Raw genomic sequence first — 18,707 nt, 5'->3', positions numbered from 1 at the left:
GGGGATAAACAGTGAAAGAGAGGAAGGAGGGATCCAAGGTCCACCCCTTATCACCTGGACCAGGGAACCACAAGGCAGCCAACCTCTTGGTGTGCTCCCTTTACCAGCACCTCCAGTGAATAAATGGGACATGTGGCTGTACTTTTCTTTCCCTCTCTTCTCTCCTTTGTTTTCATTTCTCAGCTGTTTAAGGTTTAAGGCAGAGGGTTACTTTTGCGTGTTTTCTCTCTCTCTCTCTCTCTCTTTTTTTTCCCCACCAGCCTTATCATAAAGTGTTAATGCTAAGAAATTTGCAATCTCTCAGAATCAATGCCCTTCTATACCCCTAGCTTTTCAGTGTGATGACAAGGTCATGCCATGCTGACCTTACAGACAGCATGAGGATTTTACTTGTTCAGGACTCAGTTCCTGTTGTCCCCTAAATACTTTGGTAGTTATCGGGCAATATTTTTAAAAAGGCATATGGGTATGGGAAAGAGAAAATGGAAGTAGAGCAGACTGAAGATCAGGAAGGGCAGTTTTTGCAATGCAGCGTTGCTGGGCTTAGAATAAGAGGAAGTGAAAGACCTCACTCCTACATCTTTTTGAATAGGTGTGGTCAAGACACTGGTCAAAGGCTTTTCTTAGCCTTTCTATGCTCTGACAAAATGTGGTCAGGAATAGAGATGAAACTGAGAAATCCGGAGGAAAAGGAGTAGGCATGAGGAATATCTCTCAGCTCACACCTACATCTCATCTGTCCCAGGTGGAGTCGGTTACATAGTTCCCAAAAACATTTTTCTTACTTTTTTAAATTTAAAAACACACTGGAAAAGTAAAGAGAAAATAGGATAATTCATATTCCTTAATCCAAACTAGTCCCTGTACATCTTGGCATAATTGCGTTAAGCCAGTTGTTTCCCCCTTTAAAGGAAAACTTTTAAAATTGTTTTTATGAAAGGAGAAAAAAGGTTCCTATAGAATTTACACAATGAAAAAGGCAGAAAAGACATATGAAAAAATGTTCCACATCATCAGGAAAATATAAATTAAAATGAGATTCTATTACATATCTACTAGACTGGCCAAAATCCGGAACATGAACACCACCAAATGTGCTGAGGATGTGGAACAGCAGGGACCCTTCGTTGCTAGTAGGAATGCAAAATTTTCAGATAGCCTCTTTGGAAGATACTTTAGTAGTTTCTTAGAAAAGTAAACATGCTCTTAGAAAAGTATAAAGTAATCACATTCTCTGGTATTTATCTAAAGGAACTGAAAACATGTCTACACCAAAGCCCATACATGGATTTTTCATAAATTATGCATAATTGCCAAAACTGGGAAGCAACTGAGATGTCCTTCTCTAGGCAAATGGGTGAGTAGTAGAACATCCATATGGTAGGATGTTAATCAATACTTTTTATCATTTTTATAGTTTTCTTTTTAGAAGTGTTGTATCAATCAATGGAAACAAGTGAAGGAAGCTTACATGCATGTTAGGTGAAAGAAGACAATCTGAGAAAGCCATATATTGTACAATTCCAATTATATGGCATTCTGGAAAAGGCATAATACAGAGTAAAGTGGTCAGTGGTTACCAGAGTTCAAGGGAAGGGAGGAGTGAATAGGGGGAGCACAGAAGACTTTTTAGAGCAGTGAAGCTGTTCTGTATGATACAATAATGGTGGATAAATGTCACTGTATATGTCAAAACTCATCAAGTGTACAACTTCATAAACCCTAAACTATAGGCTTTGGGTGACAGTGACGGGTCAATGAAGATTCAGTGATCATAGCAACTCTGGTATGGGATGGTGATAGTGGGGAGGGGTGTGTGTTTGTGTGTAGAGGGAGGAATCAGTATAGGAGAACTCTCTTGCCACTTAATTATCATTCAATTTTGTTATGAATCTAGAACTGCTCCAAAAAACACACGAAGGTGAAGTTTTTTTTTTTAATATGTAATTCTTACTATACATACATTATTTAACTAGTAGGGTATTATTTTCTAGATATCCAGAAAATGAATTATAAATGAAGATAAATACATAAGTAAAATAGATTTATAGAGCACATTTTATTTTAATAACAGGATGTAGACTATTCTGGGTCTTTTGCCTGGATACATAAACTTTAGAATCCATTAATGATAGCCATGAAATAACTTGCTGTTACTTTGATTGGAATTGCATTGAATCCATAGATCAAATTTGGGAAGAACTGCTCTCTTGTCAATATTGAGTCTTCCTATCTATGAGCATAGAGTATCTCTCTATAATTTATCAGAGTTTTGTAGTTTTCCTCATATAGATGTACATATTTTGTTAGAATTATTCCAAAGTATTTCATTTTGTGGAGTGCTAATATAAATTTTTTTTTTTTTCAATTTCAAATTCTAGTTGTTGTTGGTATTCAGGAAAAAACTGACCTTTACACATTAATTTTGTATCTTACAACTTTGGTATAATCATTTATCAGTTCAATTGGTCAATTATATCAGATTTCCAGCCTAGACAACTGCATAAATACAGTTTTATTCTTTCCTAATCTGAACATCTCTTATTTCTCTTTCTTACTGCATTGGCTCTGACTTCCAGTATGATGTTGAGAAGGAGTGGTGAGAGGAGACATCTGTTTCTTGTTTCCTGATTTTAATGGGGAAAACACCTAGTTTTTAGCTACTAAGGTATAGGTTTTTGAAGACGTTCTTCATCAAACTGAGGAAATTCCCATCTATTTCAAGTTTGCTGAGTTTTTTTTTTTATCATGAATGAGTGTTGAATTTTGTCACATGCTTTTCCTGCATCTATCAATAAGATCCTAAGATGTTATTAATTGACTTCTGTATATTGTATCTTTTGCAATTGATATTTTTACACTTAACTTGTCTCTGATTGAGTTAATCCCCCACACAACAGACAAGATTGGATTTTAATCCTATCATGTGGCTAGACTAGGGCAATTAACTAAATCCAATCAGGAATTGAGCTAATTTGAAGTTGATCTGTATTTATAAAGGCTCCCTGTTTCCATTTACATTTTATTTCTAGTGTGTGATTCTGCTAGAGCCTCCTAGTTTGTGGTTCTTTTGAGTTGATTGTAACTAGAAATCTGGAACATTTAAAAGGGTTCTTTCTCCCTGATGGTTTCTAAACTCTAATTTTTTTATTGTTCATTCATATGAAATAGCCCAAATCCCAAATAACAAGTTTTATTATTTTCTTTCCCATTGAATGACTCATCTTTTTCTTCTCTAATTGCTGTGGCTAGTACCTCCAATATTACCTTGAATAAAAATGAGATTGGTAATCTTTGTCTTACTCCTGAGCTTAGAAGAAGAGCTTTCTGCTTTTCATTGTGAAAATTATATTAGCTGTGGGTTTGCCATATTTTTATTATGTTGAAATGTGTTCCCTCTATACCAACTTTGTTGTTACCTTTTTTTAAAGTTTTTAAATTGCAGTTAACATACAGCATATAGCATTAGTTTCAGCTATAGAATTCAGTGATTCATAAATACAATTAACACCCAGTGTTCATCACACAGCAAGTATCCTCCTTAATCCCCATCACCAATTTAACCCATCCTTCCTCTACCCCCACCTCGACCTCCGCTCCAGCAACCCTCAATTTCCTCTCTATAGTTAAGAGTCTGTGTTATGGTTTGCCTTTCATTTTTCCCTATGTTCATCTGATTTGTTTCTTAAATTCCTCATATGAATAAAAGCATAAGCAAATTCCTCATATGAATAAAAGCATTTTTTTTTTGGTATTTTTCTTTTTCTGACTTATTTTGCTTAGCATGGTATTCTCTAGCTCCATCCATGTCATTGCAAATGCAAGATTTCATTCTTTTTATTGGCTGAGTAATATTCCAATATATATACATACCATTTCTTTTTATCCATTCATCAGTCAATAGACATTTGGGCTCTTTCCATAATTTGACTATTGTTGATAATACTGCTATAAACATCAGGTTGCATGTGCCCCTTCAAGTCAGTATTTTTGTATCCTATGAGTAAATACCTAGTAGCACAATTGCTGATTTATAGGGTAGTTCTTTAATTTTTTGAGGAAACTCCATACTGTCTTCCAGACGTGCTGTACCAGTTTGCATTCCCACCAACAGTATAAGAAGGTTCCCCTTTCTCTGTATCCTCACCACCAATGCCTGTTGTTTCCTATGTTAATTTTAGCCATTCTTATGGGTGGGAGGTAGTATCTCATTATAGTTTTGATTTGTATTTAGCTGATGATGAGTGACATTGGACATCTTTTCATGAGTCTGTTGGCCATCTGTATGTTTGTTCATGTCCTGCTGATTTTTTAAATTGGATTATTTGGAGTTTTTTGGTATCAAACTGTGTGAGTCCATTATAGATCCTGGATACCAACTCTATCAGATAGGTCATTTGCAAATATATTCTCCCATTCTGAAAATTGCCTTTTAGTTTTGTTTCCTTCACCATGAAGAAGCGTTTTATCTTGATGAAGTCCTAATATTTTATTGTTGCTTTTGCTGCCCTTGCCTCAAGAGAGCTATCTAGTGGGAAGTTGCTATGACTTATGTCAAAGAGGTTACTTCCTGTGTTCTCCTTTAGGATTTTGATGTTTCCTATCTTACATTTAGGTCTTTCATCCATCTTGAATTTATTTTTGTGTATGGTATAAGAAAGTGGTCCAGGTTCATTCTTTCACATGTTACTGTCCAGTTTTCCCAACACCATTTGTCAGAGAGATTATTTTTTCCACTGGATTTTCTTTCCTGCTTTGTTGGAGAATAGTTGACCATATAGTTATGAGTCCATTTCTGGGTTTTCTATTCTGTTCCATTGATCTAAGTGTCTGTTTTTGTGCCAGTGTCATGCTGTCTTGATCACTACAGCTTTGTAATATAATGTGAAGTCCAGAATGGTGATGCCTCCAGCTTTGCTTTTCTTTTTCAAAATTGCTTTGGCTATTCAGGGTCTTTGGTGTTTCCATCCAAATTTAGAATTTTTTGCTACTTTTTATTATAAATAAATGCTGAATTTTGCCAAGTGCTTTTTCTGTACCACTCAAGTGATCACATTTTTTGAGGTTTTAATATTTATTCATGTTTTACTTTAAGTGATGTTAATCATAGCATTTGAAGGGGAGGATCTAATTCCACACAAAATGGAAGACTAAAATTTACCCAATGAACTGCTAAAAATTAAACTGAGTTGTGAGAATATAACAATTCCAGTTTTGATTCTGAATGTTGTCACAATATAATTACAGTCATAGGACTCTTCCCTGATTAGAGCTGGGACTCTTAGAAGCTATTTCATACTCTGATGCAAGGGCAGAAAACCGCAACATGACAGGGAATTAAGTCCTAAATCATTGGCTTCATCACATCCGCCTTCTCCACCCCAAAATGGCAGAAAAGAAACCACTACCATGCCCTGCAGACTACTTTTGGCATAAAAGAGATGATGGACTAGGGTGGAAACAGGTCAAGAACATCTGTTTAAAGTCTCTTTAAGGTGAGTTTGTGTATACTATCAATGAATCCCTCATTTAGGTAGGAAACCAAAGTTCAAGTCTCAGGAAGTCATAATTTCATTCATTTACATATTACCAATTAATAAAGTGCTTACAAATTATCAGTTTCCACTTGTAGCCATTTATAGATAAAAAAAGAAACCTGAACACTCTAGAGGAGCCACCTTGTTCCCCTACAGTCTACAGCTGAAAGGACATTCTCCTGTATCTCTGAAAGGGTAACACCTTAAAGCAGAATCATCTTTAACCCGGAGATCTTACATGGTATTTAGCAATATTTGCATCTTAGACATACAATATTAAAAGGTACACTAAATTCTGAAGATAACTATGCTTAAAATAGTTTAAAATTAAACAATTGTACATAATTCACATATGCTTGAAATTCCCATCCTAGATGAAGCTTGTGGCCGCCAGTATTGACATTCTTGCCATCCAGTAGAGCCAATAGTGTCAGTTTGATACCTGGCATTAGAGTCTGAGTATACCCTAAACCTATCAGGCTGGATTTGTTCACTTTAGCTGAGAAGCAGACATCCAGGTCAATCTGATACTTGGCCACTATTCTGATCTTTATTCTTTGTTTTATTTTATGGTGTATCCTGTTGACTTGTGAATGTCACTCTTGCTTCTCTGGTGTATGATCCTTTTAATGTAAGTTGAATTCTGTTTGCTAGTATTTTGTTGAACATCTTTGTACCTATGCTGATCAGGGATATGGTCTATAATGTTCTCTTTTTGTAGTATCTTTTTCTGGTTTGGTATAAGGCTAATGCTATTCTCATAAAATAAGTTTGGAAACATTTTATCCTCTTCTAGTATGGAATAGTTTAAGAAGGATAAGTATTAACTCCTCTTTAAAGTTTACCTATAAAGCACCCTAGACTTTTGATTGGAGTTTTTTGATTGAGTCAGTATCATTACCAGTAATTCATCTACATATTTTCTATTTCTTCATTATTCAGTCCCGGCAGACTGTAGGTTTCTAGAAACTTATCCATTTCTTCTAGATTGTCCAATGTGTAGGTTGTTTATAGGAGATACTTATGATCATTTTTATTTCTGTGGTATTAATTGAAACTTCTCTTTTCAGTCCTGACTTTATCTGAGCCCTCATTTTCTTGCTGTGTCTGCCTAAAGGTTTATCAATTAAAAAAAAAAAAAAACAGCTATAGTTGGAGCATTTCTCTTTTTTTAACCTCATTTATGCTTGCTCTGATTTTTATTTCCCTCTAATTTGAGGCTTTGTTACACTTTTTCTAGTTCTTTTAGGTATAAAATTAGGTGGTTTGAGATTTTTGTTTTTTCTTGAGGTAAGCTTCTATTGCTATGAACTGCTTTTGCTACATTGTATATATTTTGGGAAAGTTGTAGCTCCATTTTAACTTCTCTTGAAGCATATTTTGATTTCTTCTTTAATTTTTCATTGACCCTTTGGTTGTGCGGGTTTCTACTTGCCTCTTCTTGCAGGGCAGTGACTGTGGGATTATGGTATGTGGGATTTCCCCCTATCTCAGCTGCCTGGGGCTCTGGTAGTATTTGGAGCTCTCCCCCTGGCCTGACTGGTTAGGATATCTCACCTATCCACTGTGACTATGGGGGTGGTTGGGGTTCTAAGGCCTGCCTGGCTGAGCAGCTGTATTTGCTGCTGCAATTGTAGTAGCAAGTGGGGCATTCTCTCCCAACCTAGTTTGCTGAGGTGCCTCAGTGGCTGCCTCAGTTATGGGGGGTTGGCAGGGCATGCCCACCAACATTAGCAGGTTAGACCATTCAAAGATGACACCCACCAGGATCAGAAATACTAAAGTAGGATGTGATTGCAAAAAATGGTGCTCAACAGTTTCCTTCCCAGAGGCTCGGCAGTTTTCTGCCTCTCTGATAGATGTCTCAGGGCTAGTAAGTCTCTGTCACCTATGGTTCTAGGCACTTTTATGATTGGTGTTTTATCTCTGGGTCCTGGAGCAAGTGAGACTGTGTGTGAGGACTTTAATATTGGGCTATCCATTCCTTACAGCTCTATGGATTTTCTTGGCATAATCCCTATTAGTTTTCAAAGTCTGGTTTTGGGGTTTCATCTCTCCTGTGTAGGATCTAAGGGGTGGAGTACCTGATACAGAGCTCCAACCCACGACTCCTCAGGGAAAAGTTTTGTGTTTTCTTTTTCCTTTTTTAATATAGTTGACACATAATATTACATTCGTTTCTGGTGCACAGCTTAGAGATTTGACAAGTTCATGGATTATGCTATATTCATCACGAGTACAGCAACCATCTTTCTTGCTGCACTGCTATTACAATATTATTGACTATATTCTCTAGGCTGTGCCTTTTATTCTGTGACTTATTCATTCCATAACTGGAAGCCTGGATCTCCTTCTTCCCTTCAACCATTTTTTCCCAACCTTCTTCCCTCTGCAAATATCAGTTCTTCTAATTGATTGGATTCTGCTTTTTGTTTATTCATTTGCTTTCATTGTTATTTTGTAGATCCCACATATGAGTGGAGTCCTAAGGTAATTGTCTTTCCCAGCTTGACTTATTTCACTTAGCATAATAACCTTCTAGGTCCACCTATTTTGTCTCAAATGGCTTGATCCCATCATTTTTATGGCTGCATAATGTTCCATTGTGTGTATATATCACATTTGCCTTATCCATTTGTCTATTGATAGACACTTAGGTTGCTTCGATATTTTGGCTATTTTAAATAATGCTGCCATAAACATAGGGGTGCATATATCCTTTTGAGTCAGTGTTTTCATTTCCTTCAGGTAAATATCCAGTAGTGAAATTACTGCATCATGTGGCATTTCTATTTTCCATACACTTTTTCACAGTCACTACACCAATTTATATTCCTACCAATGGTGCATAACAGTGCATTTTCTTCACATCCTCACCAACACTCGCTGTTTCTTATCAATTTGATCTTAGTCCTTCTATTTGGTGTAGGTGACATCACGTGATTTTGATTTGCATTTCCTGGATGATTAGTGATGTTGCGCTTCTTTTCATGTGTGTTGGCCACCTGTAGGTTTTCTCTGACAAAAGGTCTGTTCAGATCCTCTGTTTTTTTTTTTTTTTTTTTTTTTTTTTTTTTTTTTAGTGAGTTGGGTTTTTGTTTTGTAAGTTAATTCAACTATGAGTTCTTTGTGTTGCCTGTATTACTATATATTTCCCTTTTAGAAGTACTTTTACTGTGTCCCAAAGTCTTCTGCTGGACTGCTGTGTTTTCATTTTCATTTGTCTCCACGTATTTTATTTCTTCTTTGATTGGCTGACTCATTGAGTGTTTAGTATCATGTTGTTGAATCTCCACATTTTGGTGGGAGGTTTCTTTCCAGTTTATTTTTCTTGTACTTATTTCTAGTTTCATACCATTGTGATAAAGATGCATGGTGTGATTTCAGTTTTCTTAAATTTATTGAGACTTGTTTTATGGCCTAATATGTGATCTCTTCTGGAAAATGTCCTATGTGGACTTGAATGTGTATTCTGTATTTTGGATAGAACATTCTGTATATATCTGTTACATCCATCTAGTTGAACATGCCATTCAAAGACCTTGTTTGCTTATTGATTTTCTTCTTGGATGATCTATCCATTGATATAAGTAGGGTGTTAAATTCCCGTACTATTATTGTATTACTATCACTTACTCCCTTCACGTCTGTTCAAACACTTGTGTTACGTATTTAGATGCTTTAGGGTTGGGTGTGTAGATATTTACAATTGTAATATCCTCTTGTTGGACTGATCCTTAATCATATAATGTCCTCTAGTTTCTTTTTTTACAGTTTTTGTTTTAAATCTATTTTGTCTGATATAAATATGGCTCTTCTGCCTTCTTTTTTTCATTCTATTTGCATGATGAATATTTTTCTACCCTTTCACTTTCAGTCTGTGTCTGTCTTTAGTACTGAAGTGAGCCTCTTATGGACAGCATATTTTGTTGGTCTTATTATTTTTTTTTTTAATCCATTCTGCTGCCCTATGTCTTTTGATTGGAGCATTTAGATCATTTATTTCAAAGTAATTATTGGTGTGTATTTATTGCTATTTTTAAATTTGTTTTCTAGTTCTTGCTATTCTTTGTCCTTGTTCTTTCTTTGTGACTGAGTTTCTGTAGTGTTATGTTTGGCTTTCTTTGTACTTATTTTACTGTATGTGTTATAGGTTTTGGGTTTGTACTTACCATGAGGTTCCTATATAACATTCTAAGTAAATATCAGTCTATATTAATTTGGTCACTTAAGTTCAAACATTCTTAAATTTTTTTTGTTTATCCCTTCTCTTCCTCTTTTACTCACTCTTTCACATGCTATGTATTTATGTTGTCATCTTTTATATGTTTTTATTCTAAATTTCCTTGCATCTAATTATGGACATTTCTACTTAAAAATGTCCTTTAACACTTCTTGTAGGGCTGGTTTGGGCAATAAAGTCCTTTAAACTCATTTATCTTTTTACATTTTTATTTCTCCTACAAATATGAATGATAGCCTTGCCTAGTTGAATATTCCTGGTTTTAGGTTGTTTCCTTTCAGCACTTTGAATATATCATGTCAGTCCTTTCAGTCTTCAAAGTTTCTGCTGAAAAATAAACTGATGGCCTTGTAGGTTTTCCCTTGTAATTTTTCTTTCTCTCTTGATGGTTTTAAGATTCTCTATCTTTAATCTCTGACATTTCAATTATTATGTGCCATAGTATATTGGTCTCCATGGTTCATCTTGTTGGGAACTCTGTGCTTCTTGGATTTGGATATCTATTTCCCTGCCTCTTAGTGAAATTTTCATGTAGTATTTCTTCAGGTAAGTTTTCTATACCTTTCTCAGTGTCTCTCTTCTGGAATCTCTATAATGCACATATTTGTTCACTTAATCACTTAATGTTGTTAAGTGATTAATCTCTTAATCTTTTTGCTGTTCAGCTTCTATAGTTTCTATTACCCTGTTTTCCAATTGCTGGCGCTTTCTTCTGCATCCTCTGATCTACTGATGATTTCCTCTGTTTATTTTAATTATTGTATTCTTCAACTATGATTGGTTCTCGTTAACATTTTCTCTTTATTAAAGGTCTCACTGAGTTCTTCCACTTTTCTCTCTGGTCCACTGTGTCTTTATAATCATTACTTTAAGTTCTTTATCAAGATTTTGCTTGTCTGTTTCATTTAGTTTTAGTTTTAGTTTTTTAGTTTTTTTCCTGAGAGTTGTTGTTGCTTTTTGCCTATTTTTCTGTCTTTCCATTTTGCTCAACTTTCTGTGTTTGTTTTTGTGGATTAGGCAAACAGATACCTCTCTTAAACTTGGCGTGGTCTTGTATATGGTGTCCCTGTGTAGACTGTGTTTTTGGTGACTTTCGCTGGCTCGCTGATGCTGTGTCTGTATATGCTAGTTACTTTCAGATTATGTTCTAATCTGGTGTTTTAAGGTGGAAGGTAAGAGAACATTCCCATAGCTCAGCAGCCCTTTTAAACTCCAGCTTTTGTGTGTGTATCTCAGCACACCCAGAGCTGATGTAGGTTTTTGAACACTGGGCTCAGTTGTTTATTGTGATTAGCTGACCTGCCTGTTAGGATATCTAGTCCCTGCTCAGGTCTAGCCTCTTAAGGTGGTGCAGGAATGTAAACTGTGTGATTCTTCAGTCCCTCTGATTTGGAAAGTATTTCTACAGCTCCTCTGCCATTTGGCAGAATTCTAATGTTAACTCTTTATAAGATTTTTGCTCCTTTAAATCATGGCTTTTTCTTTTTCAAGGACAGAAATAGGTTCCCAGTTCCTCAGTACTATCCTTCTCCACTACTATTTGCTGTTTTGGGGATAGGGGTTCCCTTTGGTATCATGTCTCCATCTCCCTTGCTATTGTCTTACCACTCTATGTATCTGTTATTGTTCAGTAGCTATTAAGTCAGCCCTCAGCTCTTGAGGAGCAATTGTTGTATTAATAGATATAATTTGGTGTTCCGTGGAGGAGAGGAGTTCAGGGTCTTTCTACTCTACTGTCTTCAACCAGAACTCCACAACGGTCTGTTTTTGAGATGACCTTCCAAATGTGGAATGCCACTCCTGGAGTAGAGTTTTTCTCTTCTTTGGTGAGACCTTCTCTCTGCCACTCCTACCTATCTTGATGCTCTTCCATTGTCCTTAATGTGGAGGCTCTGTTGCTGTTTTTAGAGCTTTATCTGAGGAAATTATTCCATATGTAACTGTATAATTGCATCTGTTGGAGGAAGTGAGTTCAGGATCTTCCCATGCCCCACCTTGAGTCCTCCTCTTTTTGAAGTTTTATTTCCCAGAACCCAGGTTCATTCTGGTGTCTCCACCATTTTTAACAGATAACTTTGAACTCAACATATTGTCTTTATCAAGGTGACAAAGACAAATAAGCATATTGTATTTCATGTGGAATTTTCTTATGGGCCTGTTCTTTCTTTGTCTTCTTCCCTCCTGTCTCTTCCTTTTTCCTGTTTTCATCCATCTTTTTCCCTCTTAGGTTGGCCTAGTTGCCAAGATTCCTTTATTTTCTATTCTTCTTTTTGGAAGTCTCTATCTACATATGCTATTTATTCTGATATATTGTGGTTAACTTTTAGACTCTTTCTCCAGAAATTAATTTTTTTCTTTTTTTTTCCTTCTTCACTATGAGCTATAGTGAGAGCAGAATACTTTGTATTATTTCCATTTTTGTACAACCTGAAGAAATGGTAAAGAAATGGATAAAACTCAGCTGAGGTGTTGTGTATTCCAGTTGGAATAGCTCAAATTTTGTTTCCTCTCCTGAGACTTTTGTAATGGGAATTATGAAGTAATAACATTTATTCTTCCTAGCTGTGGCTATGGTGAGTTGGTTATAATATTCCAATCGGAACAGACTAGAGAGATTGGTTTTCCAAGATTAATTGCACTTAATCAAGTCGTGTGAGGGTGAGAGACATTAGGCCCTTGGCAACCCATCTTCAACTCTTGATCATATTTTGTCTTCATTATATAGCCCTCAAGCCCTTCCATCTTTCCAGATCAATCCTCTACTTTATTATTTTTCAATTTCCTGTCATAGGGACTCAATATTTTCAGTATTTTACCATCCAGAATTTCCAAAGTGTTCTCAAGCATTAAAGTTTTTCGGTTCCTCTAGAACCACAGAAGCTGGAGTAAATGTCCTTTGTCATATGTCTAATGAAACAAAACAGGTTACTGATGTTCCTAGGCTATAAATAGGGCACCAATAATAGGTTCCTGGTAGATAAAAAAGGCACCTTAGTTTAAGAATGAATGGATATCCCACCTACTTCCCTAATACAGGGAAAGTGATTCCTAAATCATAGGCCTTCTAGTTAGACTTTTTAATCACTTCTTTTGTGCAAATTCACACAGAACACTTATGACTTCCCTAATGAGACATATTACCTTAGCCCTATGTTAAATGAGTATTTTTACCTTAAAACTCTTCCTTTGGCAAGGTAAATAATACTTAAGGAAAAGATATTTATAGGCATATTCGATTTATTAATGAAAAAATGGAAACATCTTTAATATTCCCAGATTGAGAACTACCATTGTCCACATAATTATCTTACAGGAGATCATGAAGCTTAAACATTTAAATACTTGTAAATGACAGTAAAAACTGAAAATGTAACCAAGCTGTCAGCTCTACAAGGTCAAATACAGTGTCGATGCTGTTCACCATTTTATCCCCATGGCTATTATAGTGTCTGGCAGTATAAATAAACTAAAAAAGGCAAATAAGTGAAGAATTAATGACTACTTTCCTGCAAGAAGGGGAGGGGGGTAAGGTCATAGATACTCTAGTGTAATCAATTCCAAGACACCACTTACAAATAGAGACTCATATCTAAAGGATACTATACACCTAATACTACAGACTTTATTTATTTATTTTTTGGTCCCAGTGGAACTTGAAGTTTTTGAGTCTTCTTAATGAACTCAGGCCGTTTAAAAATCTCAAAAGAAATCTACGTCACATTGATAGTCTACCAAGTTCTAAGCAGCCACATTTTTTCTTAGCTCCTAATTACTATGAAATTTTGACAAGTATTTCACACATTCAAGATTTTGTGCTCTGTTTTTCAGACCCTTTAATCATTTCATCATGTCAACATGTCAGTGCAGAACCAGGGAGGAGCAGTCAATAAGGAGTGGAACGACCCAGTGCTTCCTCCTTTGAAGCCTGGAGTAACAGACAAGATACAAAATAAAGCATAGCCACTAAGCCAGGATGTCTTTTTCAAAGACCAACTGAAATTTAATGAACAGGGAAAGTTTTCATTAAGCTAAAGAATCAGAAAACAAAGTTTGAGACGTTTTACTCTTTAGAAGAGTCAGGATACAGAAATTGAGATCAAAGAATACTTAGGGGTTTGTAATATATGGTCAGGTATCTTTAAAGTACCTACTCTGCAAAGATTCATGTAAGGGAAGGAGGGAAAACAATATGACACTTCTCATTTTTCAGCACTTCAAAGTTTATTCATCTGATCTTCGCAGTTTTGTGAACTGTTTGACTTATTCTCAATATGGTAATAATTCATAAGAGATTGTCCATTCATTTATTCACTCATCCAACAAACTAGTGTAGAGTCACTTTGCTAGGCACAGGATAAAATATAGAACTTGACCATGCTATGGACAGGCAGACAAGTGAACAGATAAATAATAAGACTAAAAAACAAACAAACAAACAAACAAAAATTCTGGCTATCAGAAAATAATTCATAGTTCCATCCCCACCTCATTCTCTTTGGTAATATAAATCACACCAAAATATTCATGAGACATTGCTTGAAATACATACAAAATGGTTCAACCTAAGTGTTTTGAATGATGGGAGCAGATAAAAATAAGTAGAAAACATGCTATTTCAAATAAAGACCTCAACTCTTCCAACTTTTCCAGTGGTAGGCCAGTGGAGGGAGAGTCAAGACTGTGAACTCTGGGACTTGTTTTTGTGTCACAGCCCTGCTTCTTTTCAACTGTCCAAACTGGCCAAATTATTTACTACAGATACTTCAGTATCATTGTCCTGAAATGTGAGCAGTAATAACACTCATTGTGGGTTCTGTGAGGATTACATTAAGATATAAAGGACTTAGAATGTTACCTAGCTCATAAAATAAGTCACTTATAAACCAAAAAGTGATTTATAAGTGAAAACTATTATTATTCATGTCCTTTCATAAATGAAATGGCAAACAGTATACAATCTGAGCATAATAATATAAAAACTGTATTTGTATATTGTCACATATGTATATAAAGGCACATATAAATCCATTTTGGTAGCATATATATTCAACTATTAAAAATAGCCTTTGAGTGGGGAATCTGGGATAATTTTTTTTTTTTTAATGAGGGATTTTCTAGGTGTTCCAGCATCATGTATTGAAAAGACTGTTATTAACCCTATTCTATTAGATGATTTTGACACTGTTGGTGAAAATCAATTGACCATAGACACATGGGCTTGTGGACTCAAATTCTATTCCTTTGATCTATAGATACTTCTACCAATACTACTGTCTTGATTATGCTAGCTTTGCAGTAAGTTTTGAAATTAGGAAGAGTCTTCCTTCTTTGTCCTTTTCTTTCTTTTTTCTTCTTCTGTTTTAGGATTGTTTTTGGCCACTCTAGGTCCCTCAGGATTCCACGTGAATATTTAAATCAGTTTCATAATTCAAGAAATCAACTAGGATTCTCAAAGTAATTAATTGCCTTCAATCTCTAAATAATTTTGAGGAATATTCTCATCTTAGTAACACTGTCTTCTAATCAGTTACTATGAAATGTTTCCTTTTATTTAGATCTATAATTTTTATCAAATATTTTGTAATTTTCAGCCTATATATTGTGAACTTCTTTCATTAAATTTATACCTAAATATTGCTTATGATGCTATTTTAAATGGAATTTTATTTCGGATTGTTCATTGCAAGTGTATAGAAATGCAATTGACTTCTTTTTTGTATATTCTTGTTTCCTGTAATCTTATGAAACTTCCTTGTAAGCTTTAACAGTTTGTAAGTGAATTCCTTAAGCTCCTCTACGTACATGATTATGATATCTGCAAGCAGATACAGTTTTACTTCTTCCTTTCCAATCTGGATGACATTTATTTCTTGCTTAATTGCCCTGGCTAGAACCTCCAATGCAATGTTTAATAAAAGTGGCAAGAGTGAACATTTTCTAGGAACTGTTTCCTGATCTTAGGGGAAAGAAGCTAGTCTTTTACCATGCAGAATAATGTTAGCTATACATTTTTCAGAGATGCAACTGGTCAGATTGGGGAAGTTTGCTTCTATTTCTACTTTTCTATGTGTTTTTTTATCATGAAAGGGGGTTAGATTTTGTCAAGTTCTTATATATTATTGAGATTATCATGTAGTTTTTCTGTTTATGCTTTATTGATAATGGTGTATTACATTAACTTATTTTCCAATGTTATGTCAACTTTGCATTCCTGGGATAAATCCCACTTAATCATGTTGTATAATTCTTCATAGGCCGCAATTTAGTTTAATGTTTTGTTGAGGATTTTGGTGTTCATGTAAGTGAGAAATTGGTTTGTAATATTCTGGTGATATTTTATTTGCTATCAAGATAATACCAGCCAAGGAGCATTGGAGAATATTATTTCCTTCTTTTTTTTCTTCTTTGGTAGAACTTGTGGAAAAATGGTAATTCTTTTTTAAATGTTTGGAAAAACTCAGCCATGAAGCCCCATGTTCCTGGATTTTTCTTTGTTGGCAGTTTCTTTAGTCCTAATTAAATCTGTTTGCTTACTATAGATTTAGTTAGGTCGTTTATCTTTTCTTGCATTAGCTTTAGGAGTTTGTGAGTTTTTAAAAAATACGTCTATTCATATCATGCAATGCTTCAGTATTCCTTTACAATTTGTGTTTCTGTCAGACCACTCTTAATGTTCTCTTTCATTTTTAATTCTAGAATTTGAGTCATCCGCCGCCCCCCACCCCTTGGTCAATCCAGATAAAGGTTTGTGAATTTTTGCTGATCTTTTCAAAGAACCTGCTATTGGTTTCATCAGTTTTCTATATTTTGCTATTTGGTACTTCACTATCTATTCTAATCTTATTTTCTACAGTTTGGTTTTGGTTGATTTCTCTTTTTGTCAGTTGCTACAATGGGAGGGTTGTTTTTAACATTACTTAAATGAGTTCCCTCTAAGGACTGTTTTAGCTTTGTTCTGTAAGGTTGGTATGTTGTGTCTTCATTTTCATTACTATCAAAGTATTTTCCTAACATCATTTTATTCGTATGACCCACTGGTTATTTAGGAGTGTGTTTTTAAATTTTCACATATTTTTTATTGCCCCAAATTCCTCGTTATTTCTAAATTTATTATGCATATTTTGCCTCAAAAATAAAAAAGGAAAAGAAAACTGTGTTAACTGCAAGAAGACAATAGCAGTCAAATAGTAACATGGTAGACTTAAACCCAATCAGAGCAATAATTACAATAAATAGAAATGGGCAAAACACTTTAAAAGACAGAAATGATCACACTGGATAAAAACATATGGCTCTATTATGTTAATAAAGGAGGCATATAAATATAAAGATACTCTAAGTATTTAGGTTACTTTAAATATAAAAGTGTTTTTTTTAAAGTGTTAAAAAAGAATAAAAATATTATGCAAATATCAAACTTGAGACAGCTAGTATGATTGCTTTAATATCAAACTAGAGTTGAAGACCAGGAATAAACCTTAGAAAAAAGAGAAGGTATTGTCATAGTCATAAAAACGAAAAAAATCCTGTCTAAAAATAAGAGAATTTGAAAATAAATCAAGCCTCTCCCCTGCAAAGAAAAAAAAAAAAAAAAAAAAGACAGACTAAAAGGAAAATGGGCAATTCCATACACCTACTTGGATATTTGAATACTTTTTGCTAATTGATTACTTTTGAAAGCCAATAAATAAGTATACAGAAAATTTTAGTAATAGTTGGATTATTCTAAGGTTTGGTTTCCTGAGAAACAGAAACTGATATTTGCACGTAGAAATATAATGAAGAATACTTTTGTAAACAACTTTAAAGAGAAGGAATCAGAATTGAGCAGAACTGAATTAGTACAGAAGAAAATTACAGAAATTAAGTGTAGTCTTGGTGTAAGGATAAATATTAGAGTCCAAAATTTACCAATGCTTATACAGTCAATAGATAGATGCCAAGATAATGAGAAAAGAACGCTTTTCAACAAATGTGATTTGACAAACTGGTTATTCATGCAAAAAAAAATGAACACATATGAAAATATAAACACATAATGGTTACATATGACAAAGGACTTTTGTCCAACATATATAAACAACTACTGTAAATCAACTATAAGAAAATTGATCCATTTTAAAATGAGAAGTCTGGAACAGACAGTTTACAAAATATAAGAATAGCTAATTAGCACATGATAGGATCTTCAACCTTATTAGTCATCAAGAAAATGCACACTGAAATCATGACACTCCATTTTGCACAGACTGCAAAAGGGTAAAATTAAGTTTACAATGTCAAACATAGAAGTTATGAAGCAACTGGATCTCTCAAACACTGATTTGAGTGTAATATTGTTCCATTACTCAGGAAAACAGATTAGTAATTTCTTAAATACCAACATAAAGAACCAGAAATTTCACTCCTGTTCACCAAAGAAAGATGAAAATATCCACAAAAAATTGTAAAAGAATGTTTATTTCAGCCATATTCACGATAGCCTCAAACTGGAAAATACTCAGATAGCCATCAGCTGGTAAACGGAAAAAGACCTTTTGGGAAAATTTACACAATGAATGATTTTCAGCAATAACAAGGAGTGAATCACAGATACACTCAACAATATAGATGGATTTTTAAAAAAATCATATTGAACAAAAGCCAAACACTAGGATATATATTGTAAAATTTTTAAAAAGATTTTGAGAGAGCAAAAGAGAATGCACATAGAGGGAAAAAGAGAGAAACAGACTCCCCACTGAACAGAGAGCCTTACAAGGGGCTCAATCCCAGGATCCTGAGATTATGTCCTGAGCTGAAGGCAGACACCTAACTGGAACCACCCAGGTACCGCTGCTGTACAAGTTCTTAAATGAAGCTCTAGAAAAGACAAAAGTAAGCTATGGTGATAGGGTAGCATAAATCCTCTCAGTGGCTGTTTTTGT

At 34.7% G+C, this 18,707-nt stretch overlaps 1 protein-coding gene and 1 long non-coding RNA gene across 24 annotated transcripts in view; one reads left to right on the top strand and one right to left on the bottom strand.

The window, feature by feature from the left end:
• The window catches only part of LOC144291774 (uncharacterized), a 322,394-nt gene that overhangs the window by 156,193 nt on the left and 147,494 nt on the right, over nucleotides 1–18,707 (top strand). For 19 of the 23 annotated variants that reach the window (XR_013359262.1, XR_013359252.1, XR_013359260.1 and 16 more), the window contains 2 exons: nucleotides 1,252–1,357; nucleotides 16,477–16,524. The exons of 1 other annotated variant lie outside the window; for it this stretch is intronic. Coding sequence is in view for 4 of the 22 variants with exons in the window: in XM_077861540.1 (XP_077717666.1) it covers nucleotides 1,303–1,357; nucleotides 16,477–16,524 (103 nt within the window). In the remaining 18 variants the exon portion in view is untranslated. The remainder of the gene's footprint in view (nucleotides 1–1,251; nucleotides 1,358–16,476; nucleotides 16,525–18,707) is intronic. 3 more of the 23 variants (XR_013359261.1, XR_013359254.1, XR_013359247.1) reach the window with 1 other exon arrangement.
• The window catches only part of LOC144291775 (uncharacterized), an 83,110-nt gene that overhangs the window by 6,379 nt on the left and 58,024 nt on the right, over nucleotides 1–18,707 (bottom strand). The window lies entirely within an intron of this gene.

Source organism: Canis aureus, chromosome 20, assembly GCF_053574225.1.
Source record: "Canis aureus isolate CA01 chromosome 20, VMU_Caureus_v.1.0, whole genome shotgun sequence".
Classification (NCBI taxonomy): Eukaryota; Metazoa; Chordata; class Mammalia; order Carnivora; family Canidae; genus Canis; species Canis aureus.
This window is presented reverse-complemented; position numbering and strand designations above follow the sequence as displayed.